The sequence below is a fragment of the Salvelinus alpinus genome, chromosome 17 (genome assembly GCF_045679555.1).
Source record: "Salvelinus alpinus chromosome 17, SLU_Salpinus.1, whole genome shotgun sequence".
NCBI classification, from domain to species: Eukaryota; Metazoa; Chordata; class Actinopteri; order Salmoniformes; family Salmonidae; genus Salvelinus; species Salvelinus alpinus.
Genome location: NC_092102.1, coordinates 46502692 through 46521619, shown reverse-complemented (window position 1 = coordinate 46521619; position 18928 = coordinate 46502692). Strand labels below are relative to the sequence as shown.

Below are 18928 nucleotides of genomic sequence, written 5' to 3'. Positions count from 1 at the left end.
AAGTTATTTTCAATAAATATTTTATTGCTTGTCACCTTCCTCAGTTTTAATTTAACCCTGTATCTTGTTTAAGTGAATGTTTTTCAATACAATTCACTGAATGTGATCATTATCACCCTCAGTTATGGATTTAGTTTTACATTGATGGTAACTACAGAGTTATTGTTCCATAATAACTATCAGATAGAAAATCTCATAACAGAACAAACTAAACTATTTCCTTTTTGCATAGGTTCATTCTTAAATATTTTACTGCACCAACAAATAATTCAGACCAGAAGAATCACTGACATCACACAAAATGAAATAATACGGCAATGTAAACATATGGTATGAATCACTCTTTACCTGCTGTTTTCTCATTTGGTTTATCAATTATAAAAATGTCAAATATCTGACACCATACAAAACAATTTAATCGCCTCATACCATACGTCATGATATAAAGGGGGAGTCGAGAGAGTCGACCTCTGCTTGACTCTCCAAATTATCTCTATTTCCGTTATCGTGTAAAACGGTATCTATTGAATCTAGGGTTGGCACAAGACCAAGATGTGAGGTAGGGAACTTCTTATATCCAATACCATCAATCGATTAATGAGAATCTATGTCTAATGTGAGAAGAAGTTTGCAACGTCAACTTAAAAGATCGAACGTCATGTAAAAATGCTAAAATAAATGAATGGGCTCTGTAGAAAACTACTACATCAACCAAAGACATCATAAAGACCTACTGTGGAAACTTGCTGTTGTTTCTTTCCAGAAAATCTCATAAAATACTAAATCCTTTTCAGCCTGTTGTGAGTGTGTAGGGAGGAGAAACATCACTGTCCTGTCACAGTGAGACGCTCCATCTTCTTAGCTGCCTCTTCTGTCGGAACCTTTGACTTTTTCTCTGGACTGGGAGTGGGAGTGTTGGGATAATCCCTATTACCAAAAATAGTACTACCCACTCGCACGTTGGTTGAACCCACCTCAATCTAAAAGGAGGAAACGGAAGAGGAGATATACCTCAGAAGGGTATAACTTATACAAACAGCACAAGCATTCGAGTTGCAAATGGGTAGCCTAATCAATATCTGATCATTGAATATGTTAAGAACATATTGTATTAGCCATTGAGAAGGCTGGAACAGTGGAACTCACCGCGTGTTCGAAGTCAGTGGACATGCCCATACTAAGCTCCACATCCTCAAGCGGCAGTTGTAGACTGGCACACACTTCCTGTCGCCGACTCAGCAAAGCCTGGTTGGTGATGCGCAACAGACTTAACACACACACACACCTATAGATCTTTACCGAAAGCCTTAACATAAAAACATTAGGGTAATCATAACAGTCAAATACCTGAAAATCTGGGTTAGGGCCATCAGCTAGGTCGTAGCCATAGCGACCTATGGTCATGAGTCCGGAGAAGTGTAGGGCAGAGCATTTGGATAAAATGTGTTTCACCGTGGTCACGGTCTCACCAGGAGGCAGTCCATGTTTACCTAGAGGTAATGTACACAGTGTACAAAACATTAAGAACACCTGCTATTTCCATAACTTAGCCTGACCAGGCCAATCCAGGTGAAAGCTATGATCCCTTATTGATGTCAATTGTTAAATCCACATCAAAATCAGTGTAGATGAAGGGGAGGAGACAGGTTAAAGAATGATTTTTAAGCCTTGAGTATGTGTGCCATACAGAGGGTGAATGGGCAAGAAAAAATGTTTAACTGCCTTTGGTTATGGTAGTAGGTGCCAGGCGCACCAGTTTGTGTCAAGAACTGCAACGCTGCTGGGTTTTTCACGCTCAACAGTTTCCCGTGTGTATCAAGAATGGTCCACCACCCAAAGGACATCCAGCCAACTTAACAACTGTGGGAAGCATTGGAGTCAACATGGGCCAGCATCCCCATGGAACGCTTTCAACACCTTGTAGAGTCCATGCCCCGACGAATTGAGGCCGTTCTGAGGGCAAAATGGGGGCAACTCAATATTAGGAAGGTGTTCTTAATGTTTTGTACACTCAGTGTGGAACAGTAGTTTGTGTATCTGTCTGTGAAGCAGGTTGACTTCATGATTGTTGCCCTTGAGGCAGAACTGAGCGATTTCTACTAGATGGGCCAGCTGCAAAGTCAAAATTGTCTAGATAGAAATGTTTAAAAAATATATTTAAAAAATGAGCTTTTTGGTCTTATTTTAAGGTCTGGGTTAGGCATTAGGATTAAGGTTAAGTTTAAACATCTGATTTTATGACATTGTGGCTGTGCCAGCTAGTGACCTCTGCAGTGCTTCCTCCAGTACATGAGTCATCTCAATAAATGCCAACCTGCGTGTGTGTGAACCAAGGGTTGAAACCGGTTCAGGAAACAGAACCAAAAACCGGAAAATAACAAAATTATTTGAGGGACAGAACCCGAACCGAAAACGAAAGTGATCTATGCTGTTCCGGAACAGAACCGTTATTTTAAAAGCATGGGAACTGGTTAGTAACGTTATTTCACGTTCCGAGCATTTTATTCCAGTCCCACAAAAATCGCAACAGAGCGTCTATGCAAGGCCCTCACTCTGTCACACAGAAACTTATTCCAGCATCTGCCTGCCAGTTGGAAATCTTTGCTAATCGGTCTATATAGATGCTACCTGCCCCTCCCCATGTAAGAATAGGTTACTGTAGCCTACTGACAAAGTGTAATTCAGAAATTAGGGAGAGATGTTTAATTAGAGAATAATTAATTGACTTTTTCAATGCTATTTGATACTATAGTTACCATGTTTCACATTGGATTTATTAACTACAAAAAGGTAAATGTTTTATTTTAAATTCTGGTGCCGCTCTGCACACACAAGCTTGTTAGCTAGCTAGCTCTGGTTCAACGTTAAACCAACTCGGTAGTTCAAAGACATTAAAAGTTCCTCCATAGAAGCCGCTGCTCCGTAGGTATAATTCTATGGGCCTAATTCAGATAATACATGTCATAACAAGATGCCCGGCGCTTCAAGGCATGCTTCCTCCATCCTCACCCTCAAAATGTCTGATGCATCTCGTGCCCTACACTGTGACTGGCAGCACAGTGTGTGTTTGTCTTTCAATAGGATTAAACCATGCTTTCACTGCAAAAGTGGTTCCTAACGGCTTTCCTATACAGATTAAATCGCGTATACACTCCACAGCAAGCTGCTCTATCCGCACTGATTGGTAATTTAATAACGAGCTTAAGTTAAAAAATAAATGTATATTTCAGAGGTTTAAAAAGGAACAGAAAGGAAAGAAATATAGTGGTACTTTTTCGGCGGTTCGAACCGGTTCATAACTTTATATTTCTGGTCGGAACAGTGTAACAACAACAACAACAACAAAATTGGTTCTGTTCAGAACAAAACGATTGGGGGGAAAAAATGATGGGGTTCCAACCCCTGGTGTGAACACTTACTTTCCTCCCCACTGGTGTTGATCTGAACCATGATCTTTAACGTCTGCGTACTAGCTGTTCTCAACCGCAGCCAGGAGCTGTTTACCTTGTCGGCCAACTTGACAGAGTCCACTGTCTCCACCATGAACAGGTTTGGTACACCTGTGGGAAGTGTGTGAGTAGAGTTAAGATATGCCGGTGTTGCTAAAGGCTTCTACGGAACGGTGTTTAAAAGCTTGCTTTTTGACAAGGACCGCTGGGTATAGGGAGACATGCAAGTTGATGTTAACAGCTTTAGAGGTATGAAGGCATAAACATGTTGCACAAGATGTGACATATTACTTACCCAAAAGTTTGTTGACATTATTCTTCTGTAAATGGCCAATAAAATGCCACTCGATTTCTGGGCATGATTCTAAAATCTAGGTTAGGACAGAAATATATTATTTTTAACAGTTGCTGGATAGACATAATCCATATGGTAAAGAACAATGTGACTTAAACCTTTCAACAAACCTGGGGATTTGAAGCTTTATCCACAAGTTCATTCACCTAAAAGTGAGGGGTAAAATGAAAAAATAAAAAATCAGACCGCAAATGTCTTCACATTACTAATAAAGGTTTTATGTGGAACTGTACAACATATTCCCATCATGTATATAACGTATATGCCATTTATCAGACTATTATTATCCAAAGCGACTCACAATCATGCGTGCCTTGATTATACGTACGGGTGGGTCCCGGGAATCAAACCCACCATCCTCGCATTAAAAGCGACATTCTCACCCAACTGAGCTACAGAGGACTTTGATGCCAACTCTCAGTTCCATTACATCACACAACTCTCATTGGACGAAGAAGTCTTCTGTACGGGGGACTTTTGTTTCGGAGCCCCGACACTCAATCTGAAAACTAACACGCGTCGCTTGCGGTACGGTTTTGGAAGCATAAGGATTTTATCTTTCACATCAACAATAAATCATTTTCTAAAAACAAAAAAAAGGTTACATTGATACACACTTTGATAGGGTTCGTGTTCCCACACAGCCATATCCCAATGTTACAGTGCTTGTTTATGGAAAAAGGAGGGAAGACAAGAGGCAACCACCTGTGCTAATTAGCTATAAAGCATCCACCGACCACCTGTGTGTAAGCGTAACTCGGGAAGTGTAGCAGAAGTGTGGTTTCATCGGATGAAAGCATCCATAGCTGTATGGATCTGTAACTGCTACAGTGTAGTTTAGTAGGATGGAGGCTCCATAGCTGTATGGATCTGTAACTGCTACAGTGTAGTTTAGTAGGATGGAGGCTCCATAGCTGTATGGATCTGTAACTGCTACAGTGTAGTTTAGTAGGATGGAGGCTCCATAGCTCTATGGATCTGTAACCAGTACAGTGTAGTTTAGTAGGATGGAGGCTCCATAGCTGTATGGATCTGTAACTGCTACAGTGTAGTTTAGTAGGATGGAGGCTCCATAGCTGTATGGATCTGTAACCAGTACAGTGTAGTTTAGTAGGATGGAGGCTCCATAGCTCTATGGATCTGTAACCAGTACAGTGTAGTTTAGTAGGATGGAGGCTCCATAGCTGTATGGATCTGTAAATGCTACAGTGTAGTTTAGTAGGATGGAGGCTCCATAGCTGTATGGATCTGTAACCAGTACAGTGTAGTTTAGTAGGATGGAGGCTCCATAGCTGTATGGATCTGTAACTGCTACAGTGTAGTTTAGTAGGATGGAGGCTCCATAGCTGTATGGATCTGTAACTGCTACAGTGTAGTTTAGTAGGATGTAGGCTCCATAGCTGTATGGATCTGTAACTGCTACAGTGTAGTTTAGTAGGATGGAGGCTCCATAGCTGTATGGATCTGTAACTGCTACAGTGTAGTTTAGTAGGATGGAGCCTCCATAGCTGTATGGATCTGTAACTGCTACAGTGTAGTTTAGTAGGATGGAGGCTCCATAGCTGTATGGATCTGTAACTGCTACAGTGTAGTTTAGTAGGATGGAGGCTCCATAGCTGTATGGATCTGTAACTGCTACAGTGTAGTTTAGTAGGATGGAGGCTCCATAGCTGTATGGATCTGTAACTGCTACAGTGTAGTTTAGTAGGATGGAGGCTCCATAGCTGTATGGATCTGTAACTGCTACAGTGTAGTTTAGTAGGATGGAGGCTCCATAGCTGTATGGATCTGTAACTGCTACAGTGTAGTTTAGTAGGATGGAGGCTCCATAGCTGTATGGATCTGTAACTGCTACCGTGTAGTTTAGTAGGATGGAGGCTCCATAGCTGTATGGATCTGTAACTGCTACAGTGTAGTTTAGTAGGATGGAGGCTCCATAGCTGTATGGATCTGTAACTGCTACAGTGTAGTTTAGTAGGATGGAGGCTCCATAGCTGTATGGATCTGTAACTGCTACAGTGTAGTTTAGTAGGATGGAGGCTCCATAGCTGTATGGATCTGTAACTGCTACAGTGTAGTTTAGTAGGATGGAGGCTCCATAGCTGTATGGATCTGTAACTGCTACAGTGTAGTTTAGTAGGATGGAGGCTCCATAGCTGTATGGATCTGTAACTGCTACAGTGTAGTTTAGTAGGATGGAGGCTCCATAGCTGTATGGATCTGTAACTGCTACAGTGTAGTTTAGTAGGATGGAGGCTCCATAGCTGTATGGATCTGTAACTGCTACAGTGTAGTTTAGTAGGATGGAGGCTCCATAGCTCTATGGATCTGTAACCAGTACAGTGTAGTTTAGTAGGATGGAGGCTCCATAGCTGTATGGATCTGTAACCAGTACAGTGTAGTTTAGTAGGATGGAGGCTCCATAGCTGTATGGATCTGTAACTGCTACAGTGTAGTTTAGTAGGATGGAGGCTCCATAGCTGTATGGATCTGTAACCAGTACAGTGTAGTTTAGTAGGATGGAGGCTCCATAGCTCTATGGATCTGTAACCAGTACAGTGTAGTTTAGTAGGATGGAGGCTCCATAGCTGTATGGATCTGTAAATGCTACAGTGTAGTTTAGTAGGATGGAGGCTCCATAGCTGTATGGATCTGTAACCAGTACAGTGTAGTTTAGTAGGATGGAGGCTCCATAGCTGTATGGATCTGTAACTGCTACAGTGTAGTTTAGTAGGATGGAGGCTCCATAGCTGTATGGATCTGTAACTGCTACAGTGTAGTTTAGTAGGATGTAGGCTCCATAGCTGTATGGATCTGTAACTGCTACAGTGTAGTTTAGTAGGATGGAGGCTCCATAGCTGTATGGATCTGTAACTGCTACAGTGTAGTTTAGTAGGATGGAGCCTCCATAGCTGTATGGATCTGTAACTGCTACAGTGTAGTTTAGTAGGATGGAGGCTCCATAGCTGTATGGATCTGTAACTGCTACAGTGTAGTTTAGTAGGATGGAGGCTCCATAGCTGTATGGATCTGTAACTGCTACAGTGTAGTTTAGTAGGATGGAGGCTCCATAGCTGTATGGATCTGTAACTGCTACAGTGTAGTTTAGTAGGATGGAGGCTCCATAGCTGTATGGATCTGTAACTGCTACAGTGTAGTTTAGTAGGATGGAGGCTCCATAGCTGTATGGATCTGTAACTGCTACAGTGTAGTTTAGTAGGATGGAGGCTCCATAGCTGTATGGATCTGTAACTGCTACAGTGTAGTTTAGTAGGATGGAGGCTCCATAGCTGTATGGATCTGTAACTGCTACAGTGTAGTTTAGTAGGATGGAGGCTCCATAGCTGTATGGATCTGTAACTGCTACAGTGTAGTTTAGTAGGATGGAGGCTCCATAGCTGTATGGATCTGTAACTGCTACAGTGTAGTTTAGTAGGATGGAGGCTCCATAGCTGTATGGATCTGTAACTGCTACAGTGTAGTTTAGTAGGATGGAGGCTCCATAGCTGTATGGATCTGTAACTGCTACAGTGTAGTTTAGTAGGATGGAGGCTCCATAGCTGTATGGATCTGTAACTGCTACAGTGTAGTTTAGTAGGATGGAGGCTCCATAGCTGTATGGATCTGTAACTGCTACAGTGTAGTTTAGTAGGATGGAGGCTCCATAGCTGTATGGATCTGTAACTGCTACAGTGTAGTTTAGTAGGATGGAGGCTCCATAGCTGTATGGATCTGTAACTGCTACAGTGTAGTTTAGTAGGATGGAGGCTCCATAGCTGTATGGATCTGTAACTGCTACAGTGTAGTCAGGGTTGCCTAGGTTACTTTCTAAATGTAATCTGTTACTAGTTACCTGTCCAAAATTGTAATCAGTAACATAACTTTTGGATTACCCAAACTCAGTAATGTAATCTGATTAGACTCAGTTATTTTTAGATTACTTTACCCTTAAGAGGCATTAGAAGACCAAAATGTACGTTACCAATTGAACGACATCTATTGCAGGATAAATCGATGTTAAAGTTTACATAGCTGGCCATATGTGGATGTTAAATTGTACTTTATGGTTTGGTTATGTAGGCTTCTTCTAACCCATCGCTTTCTACTACATACTATAATACGATTAAATTATATCTTTACCATAATATATATAATTTATTAGTCCAAAAATGGATGTAGCAACTACAGATTGCCCCTTTAAGTTGATCAAAAGTGTGCAAGTTTGATCATGTGTCCATTAGGTCTTTTTATCAGCATGAATTAGATTGAGCAATAAAAGCCCCACTTTTATCCCACAGGCTGGGATCTGCACTATGCAGCTGTTATTCTATAGGCTGGGATCTGCACTATGCAGCTGTTATTCTATAGGCTGGGATCTGCACTATGCAGCTGTTATTCTATAGGCTGGGATCTGCGATATGCAGCTGTTATTCTATAGGCTGGGATCTGCACTATGCAGCTGTTATTCTATAGGCTGGGATCCTCACTATGCAGCTGTTATTCTATAGGCTGGGATCCTCACTATGCAGCTGTTATTCTATAGGCTGGGATCTGCACTATGCAGCTGTTATTCTATAGGCTGGGATCTGCACTATGCAGCTGTTATTCTATAGGCTGGGATCCGCACTATGCAGCTGTTATTCTATAGGCTGGGATCTGCACTATGCAGCTGTTATTCTATAGGCTGGGATCTGCACTATGCAGCTGTTATTCTATAGGCTGGGATCTGCACTATGCAGCTGTTATTCTATAGGCTGGGATCTGCACTATGCAGCTGTTATTCTATAGGCTGGGATCTGCGATATGCAGCTGTTATTCTATAGGCTGGGATCTGCACTATGCAGCTGTTATTCTATAGGCTGGGATCCTCACTATGCAGCTGTTATTCTATAGGCTGGGATCCTCACTATGCAGCTGTTATTCTATAGGCTGGGATCTGCACTATGCAGCTGTTATTCTATAGGCTGGGATCTGCACTATGCAGCTGTTATTCTATAGGCTGGGATCTGCGATATGCAGCTGTTATTCTATAGGCTGGGATCTGCACTATGCAGCTGTTATTCTATAGGCTGGGATCTGCACTATGCAGCTGTTATTCTATAGGCTGGGATCTGCACTATGCAGCTGTTATTCTATAGGCTGGGATCTGCACTATGCAGCTGTTATTCTATAGGCTGGGATCTGCACTATGCAGCTGCCGCAAGAGAGCATTTTTCACTGGCTGTCCACTGGTTTCAAAAACAATTATCTATAGGCAGCTTAAACTTCTTGAATTCAAACCATTATTGAGTTCAAATACACACTTACATTTGTGAACAGCCATCCACAACCACAATCCGTAAGGCGCAAATAGCTACATCAATGCGCTATGTAGATATCAATAATAGTGATTTCAGTATCGCCGTAGACTACACCTCTGCTATCATCATTACCTCCAAGCGTTTATTCAAGTTGGATAATCTTTGGATGCCGACAGCAGTCGTACCATTGAAGACGTAGCTTGGACTGTAGCCTACAAAAGCCTACTCCTGCTCTTTTCCCGCGATCCATCAAACACATGTGGTGTGTCATCATGGTGGTCTCTGACTTGTGGTCAGACTCGCTCAAGTGGAACAAACTTAAACTTGCGCCTTTTTTCAATGCTGATTTGAATGTCATTGAGAAAACATAGAAGTGTCAAATTTCTTTTTAGCAAACATCCTTTCTGAATTTAAAAGTTATCTAGTTTTTCAAAATAATCTATAATCTGATTACAATATTTTTGCTGCTAACGTAATGGACTACAGTTCGTTTTTTGTAATCCCTTACATGTAACAGTTTACATGTTATCCATTACTCCCCAACCCCGAGTGTAGTTTAGTAAAATGGAGGCTCCATAGCTCTATGGATCTGTAACCAGTACAGTGTAGTTTAGTAAAATGGAGGCTCCATAGCTCTATGGATCTGTAACCAGTACAGTGTAGTTTAGTAAAATGGAGGCTCCATAGCTGTATGGATCTGTAACCAGTACAGTGTAGTTTAGTAAAATATAGGCTCCATAGCTGTATGGATCTGTAACCAGTACAGTGTAGTTTAGTAAAATGGAGGCTCCATAGCTGTATGGATCTGTAACCAGTACAGTGTAGTTTAGTAAAATGGAGGCTCCATAGCTGTATGGATCTGTAACCAGTACAGTGTAGTTTAGTAAAATGGAGGCTCCATAGCTGTATGGATCTGTAACCAGTACAGTGTAGTTTAGTAAAATGGAGGCTCCATAGCTGTATGGATCTGTAACCAGTACAGTGTAGTTTAGTAGGATGGAGGCTCTGAGCTACAGAGGACCATGTTCTACTAACTGAGCTACAGAGGACCATGTTCTACTAACTGAGCTACAGAGGACCATGTTCTACTAACTACAGAGGACCATGTTCTACTAACTGAACTACAGAGGACAATGTTCTACTAACTGAACTACAGAGGACCATGTTCTACTAACTGAACTACAGAAGACCATGTTCTACTTACTGAGCTACAGAGGACCGTGTTCTACTAACTGAGCTACAGAGGACCATGCTCTACTAACTGAACTACAAAGGACCGTGTTCTACTAACTGAACTACAGAGGACCGTGTTCTACTAACTGAGCTACAGAGGACCATGTTCTACTAACTGAACTACAGAGGACCGTGTTCTACTAACTGAGCTACAGAGGACCATGTTCTACTAACTGAACTACAGAGGACCATGTTCTACTAACTGAACTACAGAGGACCGTGTTCTACTAACTGAGCTACAGAGGACCATGTTCTACTAACTGAGCTACAGAGGACCATGTTCTACTAACTGAACTACAGAGGACCATGTTCTACTAACTACAGAGGACCATGTTCTACTAACTGAACTACAGAGGACCATGTTCTACTAACTGAGCAACAGAGGACCATGTTCTACTAACTGAGCTACAGAGGACCATGTTCTACTAACTGAACTACAGAGGACCATGTTCTACTAACTGAGCTACAGAGGACCATGTTCTACTAACTACAGAGGACCATGTTCTACTAACTGAGCTAAAGAGGACCATGCTCTACTAACTGAGCTAAAGAGGACCGTGTTCTACTAACTACAGAGGACCATGTTCTACTAACTACAGAGGACAATGTTCTACTAACTGAACTACAGAGGACCATGTTCTACTAACTGAACTACAGAGGACCATGTTCTACTAACTGAACTACAGAGGACCATGTTCTACTAGCTGAGCTACAGAGGACCATGTTCTACTAACTGAGCTACAGAGGACCATGTTCTACTAACTGAACTACAGAGGACCATGTTCTACTAACTGAGCTACAGAGGACCATGTTCTACTAACTGAACAACAGAAGACCATGTTCTACTAACTGAGCTACAGAGGACCATGTTCTACTAACTGAACTACAGAGGACCATGTTCTACTGACTACAGAGGACCATGTTCTACTAACTGAACTACAGAGGACAATGTTCTACTAACTGAACTACAGAGGACCATGTTCTACTTACTGAACTACAAAGGACCGTGTTCTACTAACTGAGCTACAGAGGACCGTGTTCTACTAACTGAACTACAAAGGACCGTGTTCTACTAACTGAGCTACAGAGGACCATGTTCTACTAACTGAACTACAGAGGACCATGTTCTACTAACTAAACTACAGAGGACCATGTTCTACTAACTGAGCTACAGAGGACCATGTTCTACTAACTGAACTACAGAGGACCATGTTCTACTAACTACAGAGGACCATGTTCTACTAACTGAGCTAAAGAGGACCATGCTCTACTAACTGAACTACAGAGGACCATGTTCTACTAACTGAGCTACAGAGGACCATGTTCTACTAACTGAGCTACAGAGGACCATGTTCTACTAACTGAACTACAGAGGACCATGTTCTACTAGCTGAGCTACAGAGGACCATGTTCTACTAACTGAACTACAGAGGACCATGTTCTAGTAACTGAGCTACAGAGGACCATGTTCTACTAACTACAGAGGACCATGCTCTACTAACTGAGCTACAGAGGACCATGTTCTACTAACTACAGAGGACCATGTTCTACTAACTGAACTACAGAGGACTAAGTTCTACTAACTGAACTACAGAGGACAATGTTCTACTAACTGAACTACAGAGGACCATGTTCTACTAACTGAACTACAGAGGACCATGTTCTACTTACTGAGCTACAGAGGACCATGTTCTACTAACTGAACTACAAAGGACCATGTTCTACTAACTGAACTACAGAGGACCATGTTCTACTAACTACAGAGGACCATGTTCTACTAACTGAACTACAAAGGACCATGTTCTACTAACAGAACTACAAAGGACCATGTTCTACTAACTGAACTACAGAGTACCACGTTCTACTAACTGAACTACAGAGGACCATGTTCTACTAACTACAGAGGACCATGTTCTACTAACTGAACTATAGAGGACCATGTTCTACTAACTGAGCTACAGAGGACCATGTTCTACTAACTGAGCTACAGAGGACCATGTTCTACTTACTGAACTACAGAGGACCATGTTCTACTAACTGAACTACAGAGGACCATGTTCTACTAAATGAACTACAGAGGACCATGTTCTACTAACTGAGCTACAGAGGACCATGTTCTACTAACTGAACTACAGAGGACCATGTTCTACTAACTGAACTACAGAGGACCATGTTCTACTAACTGAACTACAGAGGACCATGTTCTACTAAATGAACTACAGAGGACCATGTTCTACTAACTGAGCTACAGAGGACCATGTTCTACTAAATGAACTACAGAAGACCATGCTCTACTAACTGAGCTACAGAGAACCAGTGTACAATACTAGGTATAACACTCACATAGTTTTCACCAAAGTTGCGATGTCCTTTTCGGTACGCCTCGATCACCATGTCAGGTGGTTTCGTCTTACTTACAGCTACCAGGCGGGGCGGCACCACGGGCAACGTCTTGGATGGGAGAGCAGAGGAAAAAGAAAAGCAAAAAAATATATTGTAAATAAAAGATGTGTTATATGAACCCAGCCGACATCTAAGGCTCATTCAGGAAGACATATTGGGGGACACAATAGAAAACTATATTGTGTTAGTTGTATTGGTAACGTGTAAAACATTGTGCCCTCCTGAACGCAACAAAGATATGCTGTCCAAATGCACTTATTTTAGCATGCTGGCATTTCCTTACAATCAAGGTGACAGAAATCTGAAAGGGTCGTCTTTGTCTGTCTACACTGTATTATGTTTCATTGTTTGTTCAAGATGGCGTAGCAGTCAGACGTCTTTTTGTCTTCGTCTTGTCGTGTCCCATGTATATATCTTTTTTCTTCACATATATTTAAAAATATATATTTTTCTTAACTTCAACTTCAACATACTCTCCTGCAATCCACCTCACCCAAAGTGGTATGGATCTGCTATTTCTTCTGAACCGGAACCCCAACAGAAGCTAGCCAGCTAACTAGCTACTAGCCAGCTAGCCACTGCTAGCTGTCATCAGCTACCATTAGTCCGTCCAACTCTCGCCAGTCTGCACAGCGCGACTCAAACCAGAGCAAATCGGACTTATTTCTCTCCATATCTCCGGATTCCTACCGCAAGCTCAGAACTTTTTCACCTGGATCATCACAGCTATCTAGCTGCTATCCAAGTGGCCACTCCTGGCTAACATCTCTGTCCCGAAGCAAGAACCAATTAGCCTGGAGCTAGCCTTGCTAGGCCCATCTCCCGGCTAGCCGAAGAGGTCCGTCAGCCACTCCATGGGCTACAATACCTATTTTGTCAATCAGCCCGGACCCCCGCCGACCTATCACGACTGGACTACCGGCGTAATTCGCCCGAGGGGGTTTATCAACTGGCTCCTCCGTCACGACTTCCCCTGAATGCCCATCTGCTAGCCTGCTAGTTGTCTAGAGCATATCGGACTATTAGCTTTTGCCACTATACCTATTCCGCCAATTGGCTTGGACCCTTTTACCACATGGAGCCCTGCTGATCCACGACGACTGGTCTGCAGATGTAACAGCACGAGGGGGCTACAACAGACTTTCTTCCGTAGCAACGTCCCTCCTGCTAGCTTGCTAGCCCCGGCCCGCTAGCTGCCTGAATCGCCGTGTCTCCAGCCCGAGCCACTCACTGGACCCCTATGATCACTTGGCTACGCATGCCTCTCCCTAATGTCAATATGCCTTGTCCATTGCTGTCTTGGTTAGTAATTATTGCCTTATTTCACTGTAGAGCCTCTAGCCCTGCTCAATACGCCTTAGTTAACCCTTAAGTTCCACCTCCCACACATGCAGTGAACTCACCTGGTTTAAATTATGTTTCTAGGGACATTATCTCTCTCATCGTCACTCAGTGCATAGGTTTATCTCCACTGTATTCACATCCTACCATACCTTTGTCTGTACATTATGCCTTGAATCTATTCTACTGTGCCCAGAAACCTCCTCTGTTCCTCTGGTGATGTGGAGGTTAATCTAGGCCCTGCAGTGCCTAGCTCCACTCCCATTTCCCAGGCGCTCTCATTTGTTGACTTCTGTAACCGTAAAAGCCTTGTTTCATGCATGTTAACATTAGAAGCCTCCTAAGTTTGTTTTATTCACTGCCTTAGCAGACTCTGCCAGCTTAGGAAGACCACCAAAACCCCTTAAATTTCCATTCCTAACTATAACATTTTCTGACAAGATAGAACTGCCAAAGGGGGCGGAGTTGCAATCTACTACAGAGATAGCCTGCAGAGTTCTGTCTTACTATTCAGGTTCGTGCCAAAACAATTTCAGCTCCTACTTTTAAAATCCCACCTTTCCAGAAACAAGTCTCTCACTGTTGCCGCTTGCTACAGACCACCTTCTGCCCCCAGCTGTGCCCTGGACACCATATGTGAATTGATTGCCCCCCATCTTTCTTCAGAGCTTATGCTGTTATGTGACCTATACTGGGACATGCTTAACACCCCGGCCATCCTATAATCTAAGCTTGATGCCCTCAATCTCACTCAAATGATCAATGAAGCTACCAGGTACAACCCCAAATCCGTAAACACCGGCACCCTCATAGATATCATCCTAACCAACCTGCCCTCCAAATACACCTCTGCTGTCTTCAACCAGGATATCAGCGATCACTGCCTCATTGCCTGCATCCATAATGGGTCTGCGGTCAAATGGCCACCGCTCATCACTGTCAAACACTCCCTAAAACCCTTCAGCGAGCAGGCCTTTCTAATCGACCTGGCCCGGGTATCCTGGAAGGACATTGACCTCATTCCGTCAGTAGAGGATGCCTGGTTGTTCTTTAAAAGTGCTTTACTCACCATCTTAAATAAGCATGCCCCATTCAAAAACTGTAGAACGAGGAACAGATATAGCCCCTGGTTCACTCCAGACCTGACTGCTCTTGACCAGCACAAAAACATCCTGTGGCGTACTGCATTAGCTTCGAATAGCCCCCGCAATGTGCTACTTTTCAGGGAAGTTAGGAACCAATATACACAGGTAGTTAGCCTTTGCTCTCCTATCTTTTTCAAACAGAAATTTGCATCCTGTAGCACAAACTCCCAAAAGTTCTGGGACACTGTAAAGTCCATGGAGAATAAGAGCACCTCCTCCCAGCTGCCCACTGCACTGAGGCTAGGAAACACTGTCACCACCGATAAATCCGCGATAATTGAGAATTTCCATATGCATTTTTCTACGGCTGGCCATGCTTTTCACCTGGCTACCCCTACTCCGGTCAACAGCTCTACACCCGCCACAGCAACTTGCCCAAGCCTCCACATTTCTCCTTCACCCAAATCCAGATAGCTGATGTTCTGAAAGAGCTGCAAAATCTGGACCCCTACAAATCAGCCGGGCTAGACAATCTGGACCCTCTCTTTCTAAAATGATCTGCCGAAATTGTTGCAACCCCTGTTACTAGCCTGTTCAACCTCTTTCGTATCGTCTTAGATCCCCAAAGATTGGAAAGCTGCCGCAGTCATCCCCCTCTTCAAAGGGGGAGACACTCTAGACCCAAACTGCTACAGACCTATATCCATCCTGCCCTGCCTTTCTAAGGTCTTCGAAAGCCAAGTTAACAAATAGATCACCGACCATTTCGAAACCCACTGTACCTTCTCCGCTATGAAATCTGGTTTCTGAGCTGGTCATGGGTGCATCTCAGCCACACTCAAGGTCCTAAACGATATCATAACCGCCATCGATAAGAGACAATACTGTGCAGCTGTATTCATCGACCTGGCCAAGGCTTTCGACTCTGTCAATCACCGCATTCTCATCGGCAGACTCAACAGCTTTGGTTTCTCAAATGACTGCCTAACCTGGTTCACCAACTACTTCTCAGACAGAGTTCAGTGTGTCAAATCGGAGGGCCTGTTGTCCGGGCCTCTGGGAGTCTCTATGGGGGTGAACAGGGTTCAATTCTCGGGCCGACTCTTTTCTCTGTATACATCAATGATGTCGCTCTTGCTGCTGGTGATTCTCTGATCCACCTCTACGCAGATGACACCATTCTGTGTACTTCTGGCCTTTCTTTGGACACTATTAACTAACCTCCAGACGAGCTTCAATGCCATACAACTCTCCTTCTGTGGCCTCCAACTACTCTTAGATGCAAGTAAAACTAAATGCATGCTCTTTAACCGATCGCTGCCCACACCTGCCCGCCCGACCAGCATCACTACTCTGGACGGTTCTGACTTAGAATATGTGGACAACTACAAACACCTAGGTGTCTGGTTAGACTGTAAACTCTCCTTCCAGACTCACATTAAGCATCTCCAATCCAAAATTACATCTAGAATCAGCTTCCTATTTCGCAACAAAGCATCCTTCACTCATGCTGCCAAACATACCCTCGTAATACTATCCTACCAATCCTTGACTTCGGCGATGTTATTTACAAAATAGCCTCCAACACCCTACTCAGTAAATTGGATGCAGTCTATCACAGTGCCATCCGTTTTGTCACCAAAGCCCCATATACTACCCACCACTGCAACCTGTATGCTCTCGTTGGCTGGCCCTCGCTTCATATTCGTCGCCAAACCCAGTGGCTCCAGGTCATCTAGAAGTCTTTGCTAAGTAAAGCCCCGCCTTATCTCAGCTCACTGGTCACCATAGCAGCACCCACCCGTAGCACGAGCTCCAGCAGGTATATTTCACTGGTCACCCCCAAAGCCAATTCCTCCTTCGGCCGCCTTTCCGTCCAGTTCTCTGCTGCCAATGACTGGAACGAACTGTAAAAATCACTGAAGCCTCATATCGCCCTCACTAGCTTTAAGCACCAGTTGTCAGAGCAGCTCACAGATCACTGCACCTGTACATAGCCCATCTGTAAATATCCCATCCAACTACCTCATCCCCATACTGTTATCTATTTATTTTTGCTCCTTTGCACCCCTGTATCTCTACTTGCACACTCATCTTCTGCACATCTATCACTCCAGTGTTTAATTGCTATATTATAATTATTTCGCCACTATGGCCTATTTATTGCCTTACCTCCGGTATCCTCCCTCATTTGCACGCACTGTATATATACACCTTTTTTTCCTACTGTATTATTGACTGTATGTTTGTTTATTCCATGTGTAACTCTGTGTTGTTTGTGCTGCACTGCTTTGCTTTATCATGGCCAGGTTGCAGTTGTAAATGAGAACTTGTTCTCAACTGGCCTACCTGGTTAAATAAAGGTGAAATAAAAAAAGTGTGCAGCAGTGAATTTGCCTGAATAATTTAATGAACCATGGCTGGAATTGACAGTTGCTCCATCTAATTTCTGTGTGGTCTGATTCTGTCAACTTGAATTTTGGAAGGAGTCTATCAACTTCTAGTATACCTACTGTTTTCTAATGGTGGTGGGATGGTTTCAAATGAACCAATCAAAACGGTCATTCCTTACGATCAGGAGTGAACGGAAGTTGATGGAAGAAATGTTTTGCAACGTTTACAAAACATTGTTGACGTTTACGTCAAAATGATAAACGCAACAGATCGTCTAGAACCCTCCACGCGCTAACGGGTTGCATGCAGCGCGCGCCTTTAAAGAGTTTGCCGTAAAATAATCAGTATGTATCAAAATGTAATGTGAATGTTATGGTGTGCTTTCTCAATCCAACGGTTGGTGTTTTTCCTTGCATAACTGGTCCATCGACCCTCGACACTTAAATGATAAGACCATTTCTCACGACATGACTATCTAAAGTAGATACACCGGTTCTTCCCAAGATAATATTGAACTGGATTTACCTTGGGTCGACGTGCCGCGGCTTGATTTACCCTGTCTACCACAGCTTGTAACGCTTTTCCAACCTCCTCCGACATTCCTACTTTCCACATACCCTCAATCCACCCACTGTGCGTAAGCAACAGCAACGTGACCAACCTGTCAAAATAAAAGTCCTTTCTATATCATAGAAAGCTTGTGTGAGGTGAGAGAGCGACGCCTTGTGTTGACTATTGGTAAACCATTCCGCGTCAATTCAATCTAGTGCACACTAACTAGCTGGGTGTTTGTTGAAAAACTATGTGACCGGCCCGAAACCAGAAATAATTGAATCCGTAAGTAAATCCATTAGCTGCACCTGTCACTTGCGCCCTTCTCATGGCGGCTAGGTATCCATATAGCAATGCTGGCTCCGCTTGGGCTACTCTGCCCAATGACGAGGCATGAGAGCAGTTAGCTACTTTACGTCACCAAACTTCGACAAAACGCAAGGAACGTTATTTTCTGTGTAATAATCTCTCGTTTTATATTTGACGAGGTTGAAGCCCTTCTGACACTTACGATCTTAGTCAGATATGACTGTTGCGCAGTTGAACAGCGAATGACTCAGCATCAACATGTCAAGTAATCAATTTAGTGATAGCAGAGCTCTGTTCATACCCTGAAATAAAAAAAAAACTTATCCTACTCAGCCCTAACCCAATGTAGAATGTCGGGCTCGGTTCGAGTAAATTAGCTCCTATTTGTGGATACCATTTTTATGTCTGCGTGTAGTTTGAATAAAGTTGTCAACTAGCGTTCGCGCAATACATTTTTTAAATGTAACTTCTGATAAACGCCTATGCCTGCACACCTTGTCAAGAATA

The 18928-nt window shown here is 43.1% G+C and overlaps 1 protein-coding gene across 2 annotated transcripts; it reads right to left on the bottom strand.

The window, feature by feature from the left end:
• Positions 1–326: 326 nt before the first annotated feature.
• On the bottom strand, positions 327–18226 carry LOC139543052 (pyridoxal phosphate homeostasis protein-like). Of its 2 annotated transcripts, XM_071349175.1 has the most exons (8): positions 18086–18226; positions 12681–12788; positions 3915–3950; positions 3745–3820; positions 3420–3560; positions 1348–1490; positions 1147–1245; positions 327–980 (listed from the first exon to the last, which is right to left on the bottom strand). In XM_071349175.1, exons 1-8 carry the CDS (start codon positions 18173–18175, stop codon positions 825–827), a joined length of 849 nt encoding a protein of 282 aa, XP_071205276.1. In that variant the 5' UTR covers positions 18176–18226; the 3' UTR covers positions 327–824. The 2 variants fall into 2 exon arrangements, with proteins under 2 accessions (XP_071205276.1, XP_071205277.1); XM_071349176.1 differs by lacking the exon at positions 12681–12788 and having other exon boundaries at positions 18086–18199.
• Between the last annotated feature and the right edge of the window lie 702 nt (positions 18227–18928).